The following is a 21,028-nucleotide window of genomic DNA, read 5'->3' as shown; positions in this document are numbered from 1 at the left end:
TCTCTTACTGTTCCTTGTTCCCTCTGCAGAATGACTGGGGGATGAGGGAAGTGGGGGAGGTATTTAAGCCTTTGGCTGGGGTGTCTTTGCCTCCTCCTGGTGGCCTGGTTCTTTATTCCCACAAGTAATGAATGAAGCCGTGGACTCTCCTCCCCACGATGGAAATGAAATTATCAGGTAAGCATAATTTTATATTTTTTTCCTGTAAGCTCAAAACTGTATTCATGTTCCTAGTGCTGATCTCTTCACTTGCACAGGCATTGATTTAGGTGTGCTCTGTGCACAATGGAGAAAAGGGGTCAGCTTATCAAGAGGTAATGTCACTGATTCCATTGAGGTTTAAAGCTCATTCTAAAAAGCAACTGTGTAGAGTTCTCCTTACACATTTATAAAACATTACAAAATGGATATGTGTGCCTCTGCTACTAGGGTGTGCCAGGATAGCCATAAAAGACATCATAATTGCCAAAAACTCCATATAATTATTCCTATCCCTCCCTTAAAAAGTTGTCAACTGCAGGAAGAGGGGTCTCATACCTATCAACAGCAAGAAGATGGGTCTCCTACATATAAACAGCATGAAGAGGGGTCTCATACCTATCAACAGCAGGAAGAGGAGTCTCATACCTATCTGAAAAGGTGGGGTTTTTAGGCTTTGGGTTTCTGTCTACTGTCTCTGACACAGCTTAATAAAGAAAAACAAAGCATAAAAGGCAATGCACTTAGCAAGCTTTTGTAATGCAAGTTCCACTAAAGCAAAGGCAAAGGAAAACACCCTACTGCTTTGCCTGACACAGGAGGCACACCTTGTTATTGGCTATAAGCTCCAGTGTTTAACTTTGGTGTGTGGGGGAATGTTGAGTACCTAGGTGACTCTAGAAAAAAGGAACCATAGGAGGCTAAAAATACATATTTATATTGCACTTTTGTTTTCTTTTAAGATATATATATATATATATATATATATATATATATATATATATGTATATATATATATATCAACAATTATAATCAGTAATGAGAGTTTTCAAATCTTAATTAATTATGCATTGTTTTTACAATACTATAATGTTCCCGTTCTGAAATTTAAATATACACTTGCAGTGTTCCATTAAGAATTATTATATGTACCGTGACATATCCAGATATCCAGATTTTTATGCACTATCAGAACTGTGTATTACATAACAATTTATTCAGTTATGCTAACAAATGATTAAGTTGGATAAGATAAAGTAACATGATAAGTTAATATATCTATATTTCTTTCATGTAATTAACAAGAGTCCATGAGCTAGTGACGTATGGGATATACATTCCTACCAGGAGGGGCAAAGTTTCCCAAACCTTAAAATGCCTATAAATACACCCCTCACCACACCCACAAATCAGTTTTACAAACTTTGCCTCCAAGGGAGGTGGTGAAGTAAGTTTGTGCTAGATTCTACGTTGATATGCGCTCCGCAGCAAGTTGGAGCCCGGTTTTCCTCTCAGCGTGCAGTGAATGTCAGAGGGATGTGAGGAGAGTATTGCCTATTGAATGCAGTGATCTCCTTCTACGGGGTCTATTTCATAAGGTTCTCTGTTATCGGTCGTAGAGATTCATCTCTTACCTCCCTTTTCAGATCGACGATATACTCTTATATTTACCATTTCCTCTACTGATTCTCGCTTTCAGTACTGGTTTGGCTTTCTACAAACATGTAGATGAGTGTCCTGGGGTAAGTAAGTCTTATTTTCTGTGACACTCTAAGCTATGGTTGGGCACTTTATTTATAAAGTTCTAAATATATGTATTCAAACATTTATTTGCCTTGACTCAGAATGTTCAACTTTCCTTATTTCCAGACAGTCAGTTTCATATTTGGGATTATGCTTTAATTATCATATTTTTTGCTTACCTCAAAAATTTGACTTTTTTCCCTGTGGGCTGTTAGGCTCGCGGGGGCTGAAAATGCTTCATTTTATTGCGTCATTCTTGGCGCGGACTTTTTTGGCGCAAAAATTCTTTTCCGTTTCCGGCGTCATACGTGTCGCCGGAAGTTGCGTCATTTTTTGACGTTATTTTGCGCCAAAAATGTCGGCGTTCCGGATGTGGCGTCATTTTTGGCGCCGAAAGCATTTAGGCGCCAAATAATGTGGGCGTCTTATTTGGCGCCAAAAAATATGGGCGTCGCTTTTGTCTCCACATTATTTCAGTCTCATTTTTCATTTGCTTCTGGTTGCTAGAAGCTTGATGTTTGGCATTTTTTTCCCATTCCTGAAACTGTCTTATAAGGAATTTGATCTATTTTGCTTTATATGTTGTTTTTTCTCTTACATATTGCAAGATGTCTCACGTTGCATCTGAGCCAGAAGATACTACAGGAAAACCTCTGCCTGCTGGATCTACCAAAGCTAAGTGTATCTGCTGTAAACTTTTGGTAGCTATTCCTCCAGCTGTTGTTTGTATTAAATGTCATGACAAACTTGTTAATGCAGATAATATTTCCTTTAGTGATGTACCATTGCCTGTTGCAGTTCCCTCAACATCTAAGGTGCAGAATGTTCCTGATAACATAAGAGATTTTGTTTCTGAATCCATAAAGAAGGCTTTGTCTGTTATTTCTCCTTCTAGTAAACGTAAAAAATCTTTTAAATCTTCTCTCTCTACAGATGAATTTTTAAATGTACACCATCATTCTGATTCTTTGGACTCTTCTGGTTCAGAGGATTCTGTCTCAGAGATTGATGCTGATAAATCTTCATATTTATTTAAGATGGAATTTATTCGCTCTTTGCTTAAAGAAGTACTAATTGCTTTAGAAATAGAGGATTCTAGTCCTCTTGATACTAATTCTATACGTTTGGATAAGGTTTTTAAAGCTCCTGCGGTTATTCCAGAAGTCTTTCCTGTTCCTAATGCTATTTCTGCAGTAATTGCTAAGGAATGGGATAGATTGGGTAATTCATTTACTCCTTCTAAACGTTTTAAGCAATTATATCCTGTTCCGCCTGACAGGTTAGAATTTTGGGACAAAATCCCTAAAGTTGATGGGGCTATTTCTACCCTTGCTAAACGTACTACCATTCCTACATCAGATGGTACCTCGTTTAAGGACCCTTTAGATAGAAAAATTGAATCTTTTCTAAGAAAAGCTTATCTATGTTCAGGTAATCTTCTTAGACCTGCTATATCATTGGCTGATGTTGCTGCAGCTTCAACTTTTTGGTTGGAAACTCTAGCGCAACAAGTATCAAATCGTGATTCTCATGATATTATTATTCTTCTCCAGCATGCTAATAATTTCATCTGTGATGCCATTTTTGATATTATTAGAGTTGATGTTAGATTTATGTCTCTGGCTATCTTAGCCAGAAGAGCTTTATGGCTTAAGACTTGGAATGCTGATATGGCTTCTAAATCAACTCTACTTTCCATTTCTTTCCAGGGAAACAAATTATTTGGTTCTCAGTTGGATTCTATTATTTCAACTGTTACTGGTGGGAAAGGAACTTTTTTACCACAGGATAAAAAGTCTAAAGGTAAAAACAGGGCTAATAATCGTTTTCGTTCCTTTCGTTTCAACAAAGAACAAAAGCCTGATCCTTCGTCCTCAGGAGCAGTTTCAGTTTGGAAACCATCTCCAGTCTGGAATAAATCCAAGCCTGCTAGAAAGGCAAAGCCTGCTTCTAAGTTCACATGAAGGTACGGCCCTCATTCCAGTTCAGCTGGTAGGGGGCAGGTTACGTTTTTTCAAAGAAATTTGGATCAATTCTGTTCACAATCTTTGGATTCAGAACATTGTTTCAGAAGGGTACAGAATTGGTTTCAAGATGAGACCTCCTGCAAAGAGATTTTTTCTTTCCCATGTCCCAGTAAATCCAGTGAAAGCTCAAGCATTTCTGAATTGTGTTTCAGATCTAGAGTTGGCTGGAGTAATTATGCCAGTTCCAGTTCCGGAACAGGGGATGGGGTTTTATTCAAATCTCTTCATTGTACCAAAGAAGGAGAATTCCTTCAGACCAGTTCTGGATCTAAAATTATTGAATCGTTATGTAAGGATACCAACGTTCAAGATGGTAACTGTAAGGACTATATTGCCTTTTGTTCAGCAAGGGAATTATATGTCCACAATAGATTTACAGGATGCATATCTGCATATTCCGATTCATCCAGATCATTATCAGTTCCTGAGATTCTCTTTTCTAGACAAGCATTACCAATTTGTGGCTCTACCGTTTGGCCTTGCTACAGCTCCAAGAATTTTCACAAAGATTCTCGGTGCCCTTCTGTCTGTAATCAGAGAACAGGGTATTGTGGTATTTCCTTATTTGGACGATATCTTGGTACTTGCTCCGTCTTTACATTTAGCAGAGTCTCATACGAATCGACTTGTGTTGTTTCTTCAAGATCATGGTTGGAGGATCAATTTACCAAAGAGTTCTTTGATTCCTCAAACAAGGGTAACCTTTCTGGGTTTCCAGATAGATTCAGTGTCCATGACTTTGTCTTTAACAGACAAGAGACGTCTAAAATTGATTACAGCCTGTCGAAACCTTCAGTCTCAATCATTCCCTTCGGTAGCCTTATGCATGGAAATTCTAGGTCTTATGACTGCTGCATCGGACGCGATCCCCTTTGCTCGTTTTCACATGCGACCTCTTCAGCTCTGTATGCTGAACCAATGGTGCAGGGATTACACGAAGATATATCAATTAATATCTTTAAAACCGATTGTTCGGCACTCTCTAACGTGGTGGACAGATCACCATCGTTTAATTCAGGGGGCTTCTTTTGTTCTTCCGACCTGGACTGTAATTTCAACAGATGCAAGTCTCACAGGTTGGGGAGCTGTGTGGGGATCTCTGACGGCACAAGGAGTTTGGGAATCTCAGGAGGTGAGATTACCGATCAATATCTTGGAACTCCGTGCAGTTTTCAGAGCTCTTCAGTTTTGGCCTCTTCTGAAGAGAGAATCGTTCATTTGTTTTCAGACAGACAATGTCACAACTGTGGCATACATCAATCATCAAGGAGGGACTCACAGTCCTCTGGCTATGAAAGAAGTATCTCGAATTTTGGTTTGGGCGGAATCCAGCTCCTGTCTAATATCTGCGGTTCATATCCCAGGTGTAGACAATTGGGAAGCGGATTATCTCAGTCGCCAAACGTTGCATCCGGGCGAATGGTGTCTTCACCCAGAGGTATTTCTTCAGATTGTTCAAATGTGGGGGCTCCCAGAGATAGATCTGATGGCCTCTCATCTAAACAAGAAACTTCCCAGGTATCTGTCCAGATCCCGGGATCCTCAGGCGGAGGCAGTGGATGCATTATCACTTCCTTGGAAGTATCATCCTGCCTATATCTTTCCGCCTCTAGTTCTTCTTCCAAGAGTAATCTCCAAGATTCTGAGGGAATGCTCGTTTGTTCTGCTAATAGCTCCGGCATGGCCTCACAGGTTTTGGTATGCGGATCTTGTCCGGATGGCATCTTGCCAACCATGGACTCTTCCGTTAAGACCAGACCTTCTGTCTCAAGGTCCTTTTTTCCATCCGGATCTGAAATCCTTAAATTTAAAGGTATGGAGATTGAACGCTTGATTCTTGGTCATAGAGGTTTCTCTGACTCCGTGATTAATACTATGTTACAGGCTCGTAAATCTGTATCTCGAGAGATATATTATAGAGTCTGGAAGACTTATATTTCTTGGTGTCTTTCTCATCATTTTTCTTGGCATTCTTTTAGAATACCGAGAATTTTACAGTTTCTTCAGGATGGTTTAGATAAGGGTTTGTCCGCAAGTTCTTTGAAAGGACAAATCTCCGCTCTTTCTGTTCTTTTTCACAGAAAGATTGCTATTCTTCCTGATATTCATTGTTTTGTACAAGCTTTGGTTCGTATAAAACCTGTCATTAAGTCAATTTCTCCTCCATGGAGTTTGAATTTGGTTTTGGGAGCTCTTCAAGCTCCTCCGTTTGAACCTATGCATTCATTGGACATTAAATTTCTTTCTTGGAAAGTTTTGTTCCTTTTGGCCATCTCTTCTGCTAGAAGAGTTTCTGAATTATCTGCTCTTTCGTGTGAGTCTCCTTTTCTGATTTTTCATCAGGATAAGGCGGTGTTGCGAACTTCTTTTGAATTTTTACCTAAAGTTGTGAATTCCAACAACATTAGTAGAGAAATTGTGGTTCCTTCATTATGTCCTAATCCTAAGAATTCTAAGGAGAAATCATTGCATTCTTTGGATGTTGTTAGAGCTTTGAAATATTATGTTGAAGCTACGAAATCTTTTCGTAAGACTTCTAGTCTATTTGTTATCTTTTCCGGTTCTAGGAAAGGCCAGAAAGCTTCTGCCATTTCTTTGGCATCTTGGTTGAAATCTTTAATTCATCTTGCCTATGTTGAGTCGGGTAAAATTCCGCCTCAAAGAATTACAGCTCATTCTACTAGGTCAGTTTCTACTTCCTGGGCGTTTAGGAATGAAGCTTCAGTTGACCAGATCTGCAAAGCAGCAACTTGGTCCTCTTTGCATACTTTTACTAAATTCTACCATTTTGATGTATTTTCTTCTTCTGAAGCAGTTTTTGGTAGAAAAGTTCTTCAGGCAGCGGTTTCAGTTTGAATCTTCTGCTTATGTTTTTTATTAAACTTTATTTTGGGTGTGGATTATTTTCAGCAGGAATTGGCTGTCTTTATTTTATCCCTCCCTCTCTAGTGACTCTTGTGTGGAAAGATCCACATCTTGGGTAGTCATTATCCCATACGTCACTAGCTCATGGACTCTTGTTAATTACATGAAAGAAAACATAATTTATGTAAGAACTTACCTGATAAATTCATTTCTTTCATATTAACAAGAGTCCATGAGGCCCACCCTTTTTTGTGGTGGTTATGATTTTTTTGTATAAAGCACAATTATTCCAATTCCTTATTTTATATGCTTCGCACTTTTTTTCTTATCACCCCACTTCTTGGCTATTCGTTAAACTGATTTGTGGGTGTGGTGAGGGGTGTATTTATAGGCATTTTAAGGTTTGGGAAACTTTGCCCCTCCTGGTAGGAATGTATATCCCATACGTCACTAGCTCATGGACTCTTGTTAATATGAAAGAAATGAATTTATCAGGTAAGTTCTTACATAAATTATGTTTTTTTATCAATATAGCTAGTATCCAAAGACAGATATAAGTTGTGAAATATGCATCTCAACAGAAGCTTGTTTGTATAACTGAGATTTTTGTATTGCTTCTCTGATTATCCAATTATATTACAGATAAGATACACTTTGACCCAGGTATATGTGTACTTAGTGCCCATGGAAATTACATTCCACTACAGTGGAATTTCTCAGAAGGCATAAAATGTGGCCTCACTGCTGTGCTTGAATACAAGGGTTTTTTAAAAAAAAAAAATGTTCTGATCATTGCTAGAGACTGCTCTTATGTAAACCTGATTATTCTTTGCACAGCATTGTAACTGACATATCTCTACCTATGGAAAGAAGTTTGGGAGGCAAATTTCCAAAGTTCTTGCATTCTCCTTTGAAATAACAACTATACCTTCAATGTTGCATTCCATAATCTTTCAAGATTTGAGATCTATTTTCATGTCTGAAGTGATCTATGATGTAACAAAAGCTTATGCATTGTAACATATTATGAACATTATTTCCCAGCATTTGTACAGCACTAATTAAATATTTTTTAATGGAAATTCCCAAAAAGTTTTAATGAATATGTATTAAGAATTTCAAAACTACACCTAGTATATTGCAAGACTCATCTTGAAAAGATATTTATCTGAATTAGATTTAAAGACTCCGTATTGTTTGTTCTATATTTCTTTGAATGTACACTTGTTTACTCTTAAATGTTTATCCAGTAATGCAAGTTATGTAATATCTATATATACATATCTTGTTTAAAAGTGTTTTTATTCTTATAAACATTTGATAGGGTGATTCTACACAATTCAAATATATGTGAAGTTTTTCTTAGTGCACAAAGTTGGTGACCACTATGCTAGACAACTGCAGACGTTGTCATTTCTGTCACCCATCAATAATTGTACCCAAGACATGTTTTTTTCTTACCCGGAAGAATGGATATTTTTTAGTGATTATGCGTAGCAGGTAAGATGACATATACTGGTCATTAAAAAGAATTTCCCAACATGCTTGCACGGATTCCTTGCTACGTTTTTTCATACTTTTGCACTACACACTACTTTTTCTTACGTTAAGATTTCCTGCTTAAATATCACACCTTGAAACTGCTTCCCCCATATGCTTTGCAAATGAGCTATATTTGAGCTATATTTGTTATATCAAAAGTAGCTGGCTGTTGCAGTCTTACAAATATGTGTCAAGCTCCTCCATAATGCTTCTACCTCCATGTTTTAAGCTTATCTGCTGTGACAAAGTCACCACTTTGACATTAAAGGGACATGAAACCAAAATGTTAAAACACTTGAAAGGGATGCAGCATAGCTGGGGGAAAAAGCTGACTAGAAAATATCACCTGCACTCCTTTGTAAAAAAAGGAAGAAATTTCTCCAACATAGGTGTGTCCGGTCCACGGCGTCATCCTTACTTGTGGGATATTCTCTTCCCCAACAGGAAATGGCAAAGAGCCAGCAAAGCTGGTCACATGATCCCTCCTAGGCTCCGCCTACCCCAGTCATTCTCTTTGCCGTTGTACAGGCAACATCTCCACGGAGATGGCTTAGAGTTTTTTAGTGTTAAATAAAAACGGCTCCGGTTCCGCTATTTTAAGGGTTAAAGCTTCCAAATTTGGTGTGCAATACTTTTAAGGCTTTAAGACACTGTGGTGAAATTTTGGTGAATTTTGAACAATTCCTTCATACTTTTTCGCAATTGCAGTAATAAAGTGTGTTCGGTTTAAAATTTAAAGTGACAGTAACGGTTTTATTTTAAAACGTTTTTTGTGCTTTGTTATCAAGTTTATGCCTGTTTAACATGTCTGAACTACCAGATAGATTGTGTTCTGACTGTGGGGAAGCCAAGGTTCCTTCTCATTTAAATAGATGTGATTTATGTCATAAAAAATTTAGTAAAAATGATGCCCAAGATGATTCCTCAAGTGAGGGGAGTAAGCATGGTACTGCATCATCCCCTCCTTCGTCTACACCAGTCTTGCCCATACAGGAGGCCCCTAGTACATCTAGCGCGCCAATACTCCTTACTATGCAACAATTAACGGCTGTAATGGATAATTCTATCAAAAACATTTTAGCCAATATGCCCACTTATCAGCGAAAGCGCGACTGCTCTGTTTTAGAAAATTTTGAAGAGCATGAGGACGCTGATGATATTGTTTCTGAAGGGCCCCTACACCAGTCTGAGGGGGCCTGGGAGGTTTTGTCTGAGGGAGAAATTTCAGATTCAGGAAAAATTTCTCAACAAGCTGAACCTGATGTGATTACTTTTAAATTTAAGTTGGAACATCTCCGCGCTCTGCTTAAGGAGGTGTTATCCAATTTGGATGATTGTGATTATCTGGTCATTCCAGAAACACTATGTAAAATGGACAAGTTCCTAGAGGCCCCGGGGCCCCCCGAAGCTTTTCCTATATCCAAGCGGGTGGCGTACATTGTTAATAAAGAATGGGACAGGCCCGGTATACCTTTCGTACCTCCCCCCATATTTAAAAAATTGTTTCCTATAGTCGACCCCAGAAAGGACTTATGGCAGACAGTCCCCAAGGTCGAGGGGGCGGTTTCTACTCTAAACAAGCGCGCCACTATACCCATAGAAGATAGTTGTGCTTTCCAAGATCCTATGGATAAAAAATTAGAAGGTTTGCTAAAAAAGATGTTTGTTCAGCAAGGTTACCTTCTACAACCAATTGCATGCATTGTCCCTGTCACTACAGCCGCGTGTTTCTGGTTCGATGAACTAGAAAAGGCGATTATTAGTAATTCTTCTTCTTATGAGGAGATTATGGACAGAATTCGTGCTCTTAAATTGGATAATTCTTTCACCCTAGACGCCACCTTGCAATCTCTTCTACCGATAAATATTCTGGAACTGAGAGCGATATTCAATGCTCTCAAGGCTTGGCCTCAGCTAGCGAGGGCCAAGTTCATACGGTTTCAAGCAGACAACATGACGACTGTTGCGTACATCAACCATCAGGGGGGAACAAGGAGTTCCCTGGCGATGGAAGAAGTGACCAGAATCATTCAATGGGCGGAGACTCGCTCCTGCCACCTGTCTGCAATCCACATCCCAGGAGTGGAAAATTGGGAAGCGGATTTTCTGAGTCGTCAGACATTGCATCCGGGGGAGTGGGAACTCCATCCGGAAATCTTTGCCCAAATCACTCAACTGTGGGGCATTCCAGACATGGATCTGATGGCCTCTCGTCAGAACTTCAAGGTTCCTTGCTACGGGTCCAGATCCAGGGATCCCAAGGCGACTCTAGTAGATGCACTAGTAGCACCTTGGACCTTCAAACTAGCCTATGTATTCCCGCCGTTTCCTCTCATCCCCAGGCTGGTAGCCAGGATCAATCAGGAGAGGGCGTCGGTGATCTTGATAGCTCCTGCGTGGCCACGCAGGACTTGGTATGCAGATCTGGTGAATATGTCATCGGCTCCACCATGGAAGCTACCTTTGAGACGAGACCTTCTTGTTCAAGGTCCGTTCGAACATCCGAATCTGGTCCCACTCCAGCTGACTGCTTGGAGATTGAACGCTTGATCTTATCAAAGCGAGGGTTCTCAGATTCTGTTATTGAGACTCTTGTTCAGGCCAGAAAGCCTGTAACTAGAAAAATTTACCACAAAATTTGGAAAAAATATATCTGTTGGTGTGAATCTAAAGGATTCCCTTGGGACAAGGTTAAGATTCCTAAGAGTCTATCCTTCCTTCGAGAAGGATTGGAAAAAGGATTATCTGCAAGTTCCTTGATGGGACAGATTTCTGCCTTGTCTGTGTTACTTCACAAAAAGCTGGCAGCTGTGCCAGATGTTCAAGCCTTTGTTCAGGCTCTAGTTAGAATCAAGCCTGTTTACAAACCTTTGACTCCTCCTTGGAGTCTCAACTTAGTTCTTTCAGTTCTTCAGGGGGTTCCGTTTGAACCCTTACATTCCGTTGATATTAAGTTATTATCTTGGAAAGTTTTGTTTTTGGTTGCAATTTCTTCTGCTAGAAGAGTTTCAGAATTATCTGCTCTGCAGTGTTCTCCTCCTTATCTGGTGTTCCATGCAGATAAGGTGGTTTTACGTGCTAACCTGGTTTTCTTCCAAAAGTTGTTTCTAACAAAAACATTAACCAGGAGATAGTCGTGCCTTCTCTGTGTCCGAAACCAGTTTCGAAGAAGGAACGTTTGTTGCACAATTTGGATGTTGTTCGCGCTCTAAAATTCTATTTAGATGCTACAAAGGATTTTAGACAAACATCTTCCTTGTTTGTTGTTTATTCTGGTAAAAGGAGAGGTCAAAAAGCAACTTCTACCTCTCTCTCTTTTTGGATTAAAAGCATCATCAGATTGGCTTACGAGACTGCCGGACGGCAGCCTCCTGAAAGGATCACAGCTCCTTCCACTAGGGCTGTGGCTTCCACATGGGCCTTCAAGAACGAGGCTTCTGTTGATCAGATATGTAGGGCAGCGACTTGGTCTTCACTGCACACTTTTACCAAATTTTACAAGTTTGATACTTTTGCTTCTTCTGAGGCTATTTTTGGGAGAAAGGTTTTGCAAGCCGTGGTGCCTTCCATTTAGGTGACCTGATTTGCTCCCTCCCTTCATCCGTGTCCTAAAGCTTTGGTATTGGTTCCCACAAGTAAGGATGACGCCGTGGACCGGACACACCTATGTTGGAGAAAACAGAATTTATGTTTACCTGATAAATTACTTTCTCCAACGGTGTGTCCGGTCCACGGCCCGCCCTGGTTTTTTAATCAGGTCTGATAATTTATTTTCTTTAACTACAGTCACCACGGTATCATATGGTTTCTCCTATGCAAATATTCCTCCTTAACGTCGGTCGAATGACTGGGGTAGGCGGAGCCTAGGAGGGATCATGTGACCAGCTTTGCTGGCTCTTTGCCATTTCCTGTTGGGGAAGAGAATATCCCACAAGTAAGGATGACGCCGTGGACCGGACACACCGTTGGAGAAAGTAATTTATCAGGTAAACATAAATTCTGTTTTTACCTCCAAATTTCCTAAGTATTCACACCCCACTGTAAAGAGACTTTGAGCAGCCAATCAGGATGCTAGTCCCAGGACTTGCAAGGTAGTGTGCATCTGGCATATGCAGGCACAGTCATGTTATTTCCCTATTCAGTTAAAGTAAGTTTACTATGAAATCTCACAAGATTTCAGTAAAATCTTATGCAATTACAGCAAAGCAAGACCTCAGCATTGCTGATGCTGATTGGCTATTGTTTTGTTTTTTTTGTAACTTGCAGCTGGACTTCAGCTGAAGTATAATTGTTCACAGAGCACTTACTCTGGTGAGCTAAATACATTTTGAAGTAAAATATCTTCCGTTTTTACATAGAGATTTTTAGGTGATAATTTCATGTCATCTTTTTACAGTTATGCTGCATAACTTTCAAGTGATTTAGCATGAGAGTATTATGTCCCTTTAAGTATTACTTGAGAATTAAGAAAATTCTGCTACAGTCTGACTTTCTTTGTAAATTAAACTTTTTTTTTTTTTTATGGACGAATCCAAGAAACTCTAAAGATTTTAAAGCAACTGTATAAAATTAAATGGACAACATGATGTTCTCACCACAAGGATTTTTTTTTGCATTAAAAGACACTGACACTTTGTTTAATGTTATATTGCAGTTCTAGATTCTAAAGACGATTCCTGATTTCCACAAATAGACTAGGATTTAAAGCAAAATAGAAGTGACTCAGTTTAATGCATCACATCCCTCATGTAGTGTCTTAAAGCGATACAATTTTTTTTCTTTAGTTTCAGAGAGGGCTAGAAAAATAAACCACCTTTTGTATAAATGTTATTTGCAAGCAGATAAAACTGCTCCCACAGATTTTGCAGGATTTAAACTGGAACAAAAAAAAACACGTTAAAATATCTTTGCATGAAGCAGCAAATGTATGTTTGTGTACAATTCATTTATATGGGTTCGATTTATCAAGCCCTTCTCCTCCCTTCGACTGCAGGTTATCACAAGAGAACTTGCAGTCAGGATTTATCAAGCAGCAGGTCATTAGACCGCGTATTCCCTACCATGATTTTCTTGTAAGTTACCTCTTAATTCATTTTTGTCCCACTACCCTAGAGAGGCTGGAGAGCAATCTGCATACTTAAGTTTAATGCTAGAATTCCAGTCTTATTATTTTACTGCACTTTATTTAAATAAGCATTCTTTGTTTTTGCATGCTGCAGGCGATTTATGGCCGATCAGTGAATTTATGGCTGTATCATCAGTAATTGGATAAAAAAAAACAAAAAAAACCCTGCAGAAATAGGGTGTTAAGAATACACAAAAAACATGCAAACTAGAAGCAACACAGGAAACGAAGGACACATACTTTAGTAGATTTTCGAGGAGTTTGTACATGAACTGCTCTGAGATTGCAAAATGTTTATCATTTTTAGTTTTTGCAGAACACTTGCAGTGTAGCATGAAATAACTGGTATATGCTATGGATGTATAAAATTACTGTTTAGTTGTATAGCTATAAATAAATTATATTTAAAAGGTTTCAGAAGAAAGTACTGAATTGATTGACAACTGCTTGTTGTAGATTTTGAAAACTGTAGTGTTGTTGCCACTTTTGAACCATATTTTATTAATTATCTATAGTTTTTAGTACAGAGAGGCATCTAAAAAACTATGTTTTATCTAGAAGTATACACATCTTCAACAAAAGAACTAATTAAGCATAAATGAACTGAGGGGAACATACAAGAATTTGTATTTTCGTGTGTGTGCTTTTCTATCACCTTACATGTGAGTAAGCTATTATTCAAAGTGTCAGTTTCTCTAATAACATAGTGCTTTGTTTATGAAGCCTTACAGTTTGTGTAGTCCATTTATTATTTTCACAAGCTATTAAATGTTGTATTTGGCTACTATGAAGGAGCCCCACCAAGTACGTCTGTGAAAACTTGATTACTTCATAAGAAAAAAAAAAAGAAACACATATGAAAGCAAAACAATATAGCTTTACCAATGCTTATCAAAGCATGCCTTCTTATTACTCTTTTTAAATGAATACTACAATGTCATAGAATCGAGTTTTTAATCCTTAAAGCCCTTCATGATGCTCCAACATATCTTACAAACACTAAAATCTCATGCTATTGTTCTTCAGGGGGCAGCTATGTAATGTGATGGTCAGTCACATGTAAATGTTCTACATGTGTTTTTACACTCTGTATACTAACTTCTGTTCACTATACTTTCCAACTCAATCTTCCAGATTAATTATGGGCTAATTCTCTGGAATGCATTTTGTGGCTTTAACCCTTTGCTGCCAAGGTGTGCTGAAGCACAGTGCTGTGTGCAAGACCTCCCTTTGGGAGCCAAGGTGTTAATGTGTGATGGCAGAGCTGACAAAATGCATTCAAGCTGTATATATCTCCTTTTGGCTGCAGAGTATTATCACAAAAATAAGAAACTAATGAAATCGATAAAGCTTCTGGTGTCCTTTTTAACAATATTTTCTTTTCTCCCTCTCTTCCCATCACCCTTTTTTTTTTGCTTTTCTTTTTTGTTTTGTTTCATGTTACTTTTTTGGTTGTGGCTATTCCTGTCCTGTTCTCCTTTTCCTATGTTCCTCCTGTTCCATCTCTGCCTCTCCACCATTTCATTTCACCCAAACATCATTAGCATGGCAAGGCACTGACCTGATGCATAATCACGTGTTGGCTGATGATGACCAATCAAGTCTAGACTCCTTGGGTCGTCGAAGTAGCCTTTCTCGTTTGGAGCCTTCAGACCTCTCCGAAGACTCTGACTATGACAGTATATGGACAGCCCATAGTTACAGAATGGGGTCTACTTCTCGTAAGAGCTGTTGCTCATATATCTCTCACCAGAACTAATGCACTTCTAAACTTTTTTCTTAACAAAATGCTTGTTATACCACAACCTACTTTTTCTTAAATGTTTATATGTGTTTCTTGTCTCTTTAATGTGATTGTTTTAACAACTTGGGTAGTCTCTGGTACTTCACATGTGTATAAGATTACTTTTACAGCTGAAATACACCTTATATAAATGATACCAATCCACAAAGGAAGAAATGTGTATTCACACAGATATTCATAATATACCTCACATTTTTTTCTATTTTCAGTGCACTTCTAGCGAAGTTTATGTGCAGTTAATCAATTTACTTTAAGCTTTTTTTTTGTTTTATTTTGGGGGGGTTTCTCTGCCAGGCCAGATATGGTCTTTGATGTTTTTTTGGAATGATCATGTTTTGCACATTTTTGTATTCTGAATAACTCTGAAACACAAAGGTGAGGACTTTTGTGAAGATTTCATTTTGTATAAAGGTAACGTATAAATCTTTTTTTCCAGGAATGGAAACCATTGAGCTGTACATGTGGAGTTTGCACAAATCTTTGTTTTTTATTATTAAAGGGGATACAGAGCACATGATACCTAGTGTTACAGTAGCTGGGACATAACAAATGTGTATAAATTATATATTTTTTTCTGCCATGTCTGCTGCCATAATCTGTATTTTCACTTTATATTTAAACATTGGTGTGTATATATATATATATATATATATATATATATATATATATATATTTATTAAAGTATTTATCTGTTATTTACACATATATTAAAGGGTCATTGTAGGCAAACTTTTTCTAAAGTGCTTATAAACAAGCAGCCATTCCATTTTAATTGTGTTTGAAAGAAAAGAGATTAACTGAAAGCTATTTATATTGAAACTAGGAAGAAATATGTTTTTTATGCTGAATAAACTGAGGTAGTCCTTCCTCAGTGGCTGATAGGGCAATATCCACAGCAGTATTGGCCAACAATAACAGACTTCCATATGCTTTGCAAAATACAGTGTATTTTCTCAACCCAAGAATATGATTTTATTTATTTATTTACACTGATACCTTTTAAAATACCCATGTTTAGATGGTACAAAGAAAAATTTGAGTACAGTGTCCCTTTAAACGCATTTCCCTCATTCAACCATACATTTTGTGTAACAAACAGTAGATTCCACGCTTTGCCAATTGGATAACCAAATAGTGAAGCTATCTTAACACAATGTTTTATTTTGTACAAAAATGGAGTGTAGCATTTTTTAATTAGAGCTCACAGCACAATAGAGCTGATTAGCCAGTTAAATTAATTTTAACTGTGTGTATGTAAAGCGCAATCTCCACTCAGCCTTTTACTAGTGTATCTCTAGACTGGCAGACCCAGGTAGTTGTGGCAATAGTTTAGCCTCAACAAAATTGCTGTACTCTAGAGTTTAAGGTGCTTAATTTTTACTACTTTTAATGGTAGTTGTATTCCCGTCTGGGTTTTGACTGCAACAGAAATAATAGGACAAGGGATTCTTGATATCTACCTCCTTATCCTGAGTATTTTATTTCCTGTCTTCTAGACAGTACAAGGTGTTGACCATTCATAGTCTCTACATTTTGGTCCATCTCACTTTCGACAAATGTTATTGAATGGAGAGTTTATCTCATAAAGTGTCCATATGCGTCTCTTTTCTGGGCAGTGCTTGGATGTTGGTATTACATGTTCCTGGATATTTTTTTTTATTTTTTTTTTGTATCTTGGCAGCAGATGGTATTTATAATTATTTTCTTGTTTGGTGAGTTGTGAAAAAGTTTCTAGAAAAGTGTAGAAATGCCTTTTGATAAACTATAGCACTTATATTCGAGTATGTGTCAGTGGCATTTAAAGTAACAATACCCTGGCTGCCCAAAAGGTGTAACTCTGCTACACGGTGTATTCCTATATTTAGAACCTAGTTTGGCTGCCAAGACGTTAAACATAATAATACAATGTCCCAAACAACTTTGATTGTAACACTAATATCAGTTTAATGTAAATTAAAAGTAACTATCTGTGCAAGAAGAAAAGTACTGATAAATATTCACTTTATATAAGGCTTTTAATTGTACTGCATAATCTCTATTTACCAAGGCCAAATGAAACTGTGATTTAACAGGCTAATCCAAATGAATCTCAACTGCCAAAAAAATAAAAATCAGTTCATTTTTCCAGGTGAAAAAAGTGACTCTAAAATAGTTATTTGACACATGTTTGACATGTTGATAACACGGTATTTATAAGAATGTATGTGCATAATGAGTGGAAAGCTATAGAAATTGATAAAGCCATGAAGTTAAATACTGTATATGGCCAGTGCATAAGATAGAATTTGTGATCATGCAGGACTGTAGCATTTTAGTGGGGGGGGGGGGGGGGAATATGCTTCTTCCATTTATTTGCTGTTCTTACAAGAGAGTGGCAAGTAAATGAAGTATATTAAATATTTACAAGAAGATGTTTAGTATAACTTTAAAGGGACAGTTTACTCAAAAATGTTCTCCCCTTTAATTTGTTCCCAATGATCCAATTTACTTGCTTGAGTGTATTAAATTGTTTACAAGTATTTCCATTACCCTTATATTGGCATTTGAAATAGTTTATTTAGCCTTTGGTATCCCCACCCATCCTGAATGTTTTTGGCCTCAAGGCCAAGCTGTGTTAACAGCTAGTAGAAGAAATTACACTCCCAGTTAGTTATATAAGAGTTAAAGTAATAAAATGTTAATTTTCCATTGTTCTCTCCAAGTATTGGTCATTGGTTTATGGACAGATATAGAAGCAGATATATGTGCACAATGTGATAAAGTAATGAGATCTGATTATACCTACAAGCTCAACCCATTTTATTAGGTTGTGGTTTAAAAACACAAAATCAGCTAATTCATATACACAAATAAGCCTTAAAAACCAAATCTCATACATTTTATGCTCTGCAGCTGGTAAAAAAAGTAATTGGAAACGCATTTAGTAAAAAAACAATTTTATAGTATACTGTCCCTTTAAACTCAACAGATTCATCATTCTCAGATTCTATGCTGCTTGGTTTTCTAGCTGGCTCTTTAGCCGGTTGTGGAGAAACTCTGGAGCTTTTTTGTGTTGATATGACAGTATTCAGAGGCAGAAATCTAATGGTGGAATACACAGCACATGGGAGTGACATGCAGATGGACATAAATTAGCTTTCATCTGTTCTCAATAGGAGTGCATTTTGGCGTGTGCTAAGTGGAATGTGTCTCACTGCACTCACAAAATGTTATTTCACTTAGAACTCTCCTTTCACCACGTGGTTTTTCAGTGGAGCTGGGACTACCCATCTACGATAAAAAGAGAAAATAAGTGAATTCCTTTATTACTGACAAGTTGATTACAAGTTAAACTCAAATTTATTTTATTTGTATAAAGAGTTTTTAACCATGTTGAATGTCATAATCTTATGTTTAAGATGTTCAGCATCCCATCTCCAAGAATAAGATAGTCATTATGCTTATTGTAGAGGCATCTTTCTACTTGTGAGTTGTGTCAGATGCCAGAACTCTCATATAGTTCATGTCTAAGTGAATGTAGCTCAGTGAGTTTTAGAAGCCCATTGACCTGTTTTTAGATCTTTATTTTTATATTTAAATATGGTATAAACTTAGGTCTGGGCAATGTAAGCTACTATGTGCTGAATTTGCCTATTTTTCTTTCCTGACAGTTTGTTAAATTAATTTAGATTAATTTTGCTGAAAGGGTATATAAATAAATCATTATTATAGACATGTCTTCACAAACTGCAGTAAAGGAACATAATAGTGCAATCGTAAAATAATCTAATGTACTGAAGCAGTAGTGCAATAATTTACTCTTCCAGTGCTTTAGCATACTTTACTGTTCAATTATATTATTACTATAATGTCCCTTGAAAGAAATAGTTAGAATTTGCACTGCTGAAACTAATAGCTTTTTAATTATATACAGTATACTTCCCTGTATGGCTGTACAGTATACTTCCCTGTATGGCTGTACAGTATACTTCCCTGAATGGCTATACAGTATACTTCCCTGTATGTATAAACATAACATGACATTTATTGGCAGAGTTGTAGCATAATTCTTTGGGGTAGATTCTGTTCCAGTTGAAAATCTTATTACAGAATTTATACAAAATTTTTTTTGTGTTGAGGTAATTTCATAGAAGAAGCACAGAAAAACTTTTCTGCAATAAAAATCTACCTTTTGTAAGAAAAGGGAACATAATGAAGGCTTGTTTAAAAATAAATAATTCATTTTTTTATACATTTTCTTGTATTTTAAATATCAGATTAGTTATTCTTTATCATATATTTTAAATATTTTCGAGTTAGATATTTTCTCACAAATGTCCTAGTATGTAATGACTACAAGCCAATTACAATATGTGTACATTGCAGATTTAGCATGTAAAATGTTAAATTAGTGTGTGCAGATTAAATCTGTCTAATCAGAAGAAACATGACATTAGGTGAACCATTTCTAACCTAAATAGGACATAACAATTTAATTGATGTTACTGGAAGGGGTTCTAGGGGCGCAAAACTGAAAATGGTGATATCTGGAAATGTACTGCCATAATATATATTGCAAATGCACTGTAAAAAGATGGAAAAAATGTCAGTTTTATTAAGGGTTATAATGAAAATTATTATACCTACGTTTTTCTATTTTTTATATGATGTGTTTTCGTTTCTCACTTTTTTAATTTTAACATTGTGTTTTTAATTTGTAAGACTGTTTATTTTACAAACATTGATGTTTTGTGAATTTTTTTCTTTGTATACTGCAATCTATAAAACTACCTATACACCGTGATTTAGAACATTTTCCATCTGGAGCACTTGTATGTATTGCCATAAAAAAGTATTATGTTCAGTATGCTATAACCTGCATTTTGATGATGGTCTTGTAACACACACACACTTGAATTAATCTGTAAAATTCCTGTATGCAAATACCTTAAACTGCTGTAATACTTCATTACATAGAAACACTTGGTGAATAGATCTAATCAGTAGATTCACAGTATTATATATATATATATATATATATATATATATATATATATATATATATATATAAACAATGGAATGCACTCACTGGTCTTTTTAAACAAACTTGTTTTTTAATGTGACGTTTTGGGGACCATATCCCCTTCCTCAGATATATATATATATATATATATATATATATATATATATATATATATATATATATATATATGACCCTGAGGGTCTAGCCTCGTATTTATCAATTAAGTTCTCTAGAAATTCAATTTATAAAATCTATTACTTATCAATATCTAAAATCCACTTTTGTCCGAGGTGCATAATATAAGAATATCATCAAACTATACAAAACTGCCTATCACATAGTTTATCACATATGCTTTTATGTAACCCCTAAAACGTCCCAGTTCTGTTCAATTCTTTGTGGGGTATTGTGATTTAAAAACAGTGTTTACAAACATTTTCATTAAGAGTGCAAAAAGGATCATTGGTTTTCTGTTTGTGCAAATTCAGCTATTTATGTTTATGCAATCCTGTAATATATACATATGTATACATAAATTAATGTACATAATTAATTTTATATGGTAAAACAAGGGCATTTGATCAACTTTAGAGGGTATATGATATCCTTCAAACTCCTTCCACCCAAATGAAATTGTATTTAAAAGAAAAGGTTACTTATCTTACAGTATAAACTGTCCATCTGTAATGTATTTCATAACGCGTTTGTTATTTTTAACAAAACACAATACACTGTATAAAGTGGTGTGAATACTGAAAAACAGTTATTGTGCATTTAATGGGAAAAGCAGTGTCTTGTCAGTTCATTGCCGTCTTAAGACTACAGAAAGAAAACAGATGTATATCTGAATGTTGTATTGTACAGTTTACATATGCTATGTGGTTCCGTATGACACTGAAGTATTTGTTTTTTAAAAAAAAAAAAAAAAAAGTTAACCGTAA

General features: G+C 36.6%; 1 protein-coding gene across 2 annotated transcripts in view; it reads left to right on the top strand.

The window, feature by feature from the left end:
• Window positions 1-21,028, top strand: part of ARHGEF7 (Rho guanine nucleotide exchange factor 7) — a 657,452-nt gene that overhangs the window by 604,703 nt on the left and 31,721 nt on the right. Inside the window, exon 19 of one of the 2 annotated variants that reach the window (XM_053707777.1) lies at window positions 14,826-15,002. The exons of the other annotated variant lie outside the window; for it this stretch is intronic. Coding sequence (XP_053563752.1) covers window positions 14,826-15,002 — 177 coding nt within the window. The remainder of the gene's footprint in view (window positions 1-14,825; window positions 15,003-21,028) is intronic. 2 annotated transcript variants of the gene reach the window in all.

Source organism: Bombina bombina, chromosome 3, assembly GCF_027579735.1.
Source record: "Bombina bombina isolate aBomBom1 chromosome 3, aBomBom1.pri, whole genome shotgun sequence".
Lineage (NCBI taxonomy): Eukaryota > Metazoa > Chordata > Amphibia > Anura > Bombinatoridae > Bombina > Bombina bombina.
This window is presented reverse-complemented; position numbering and strand designations above follow the sequence as displayed.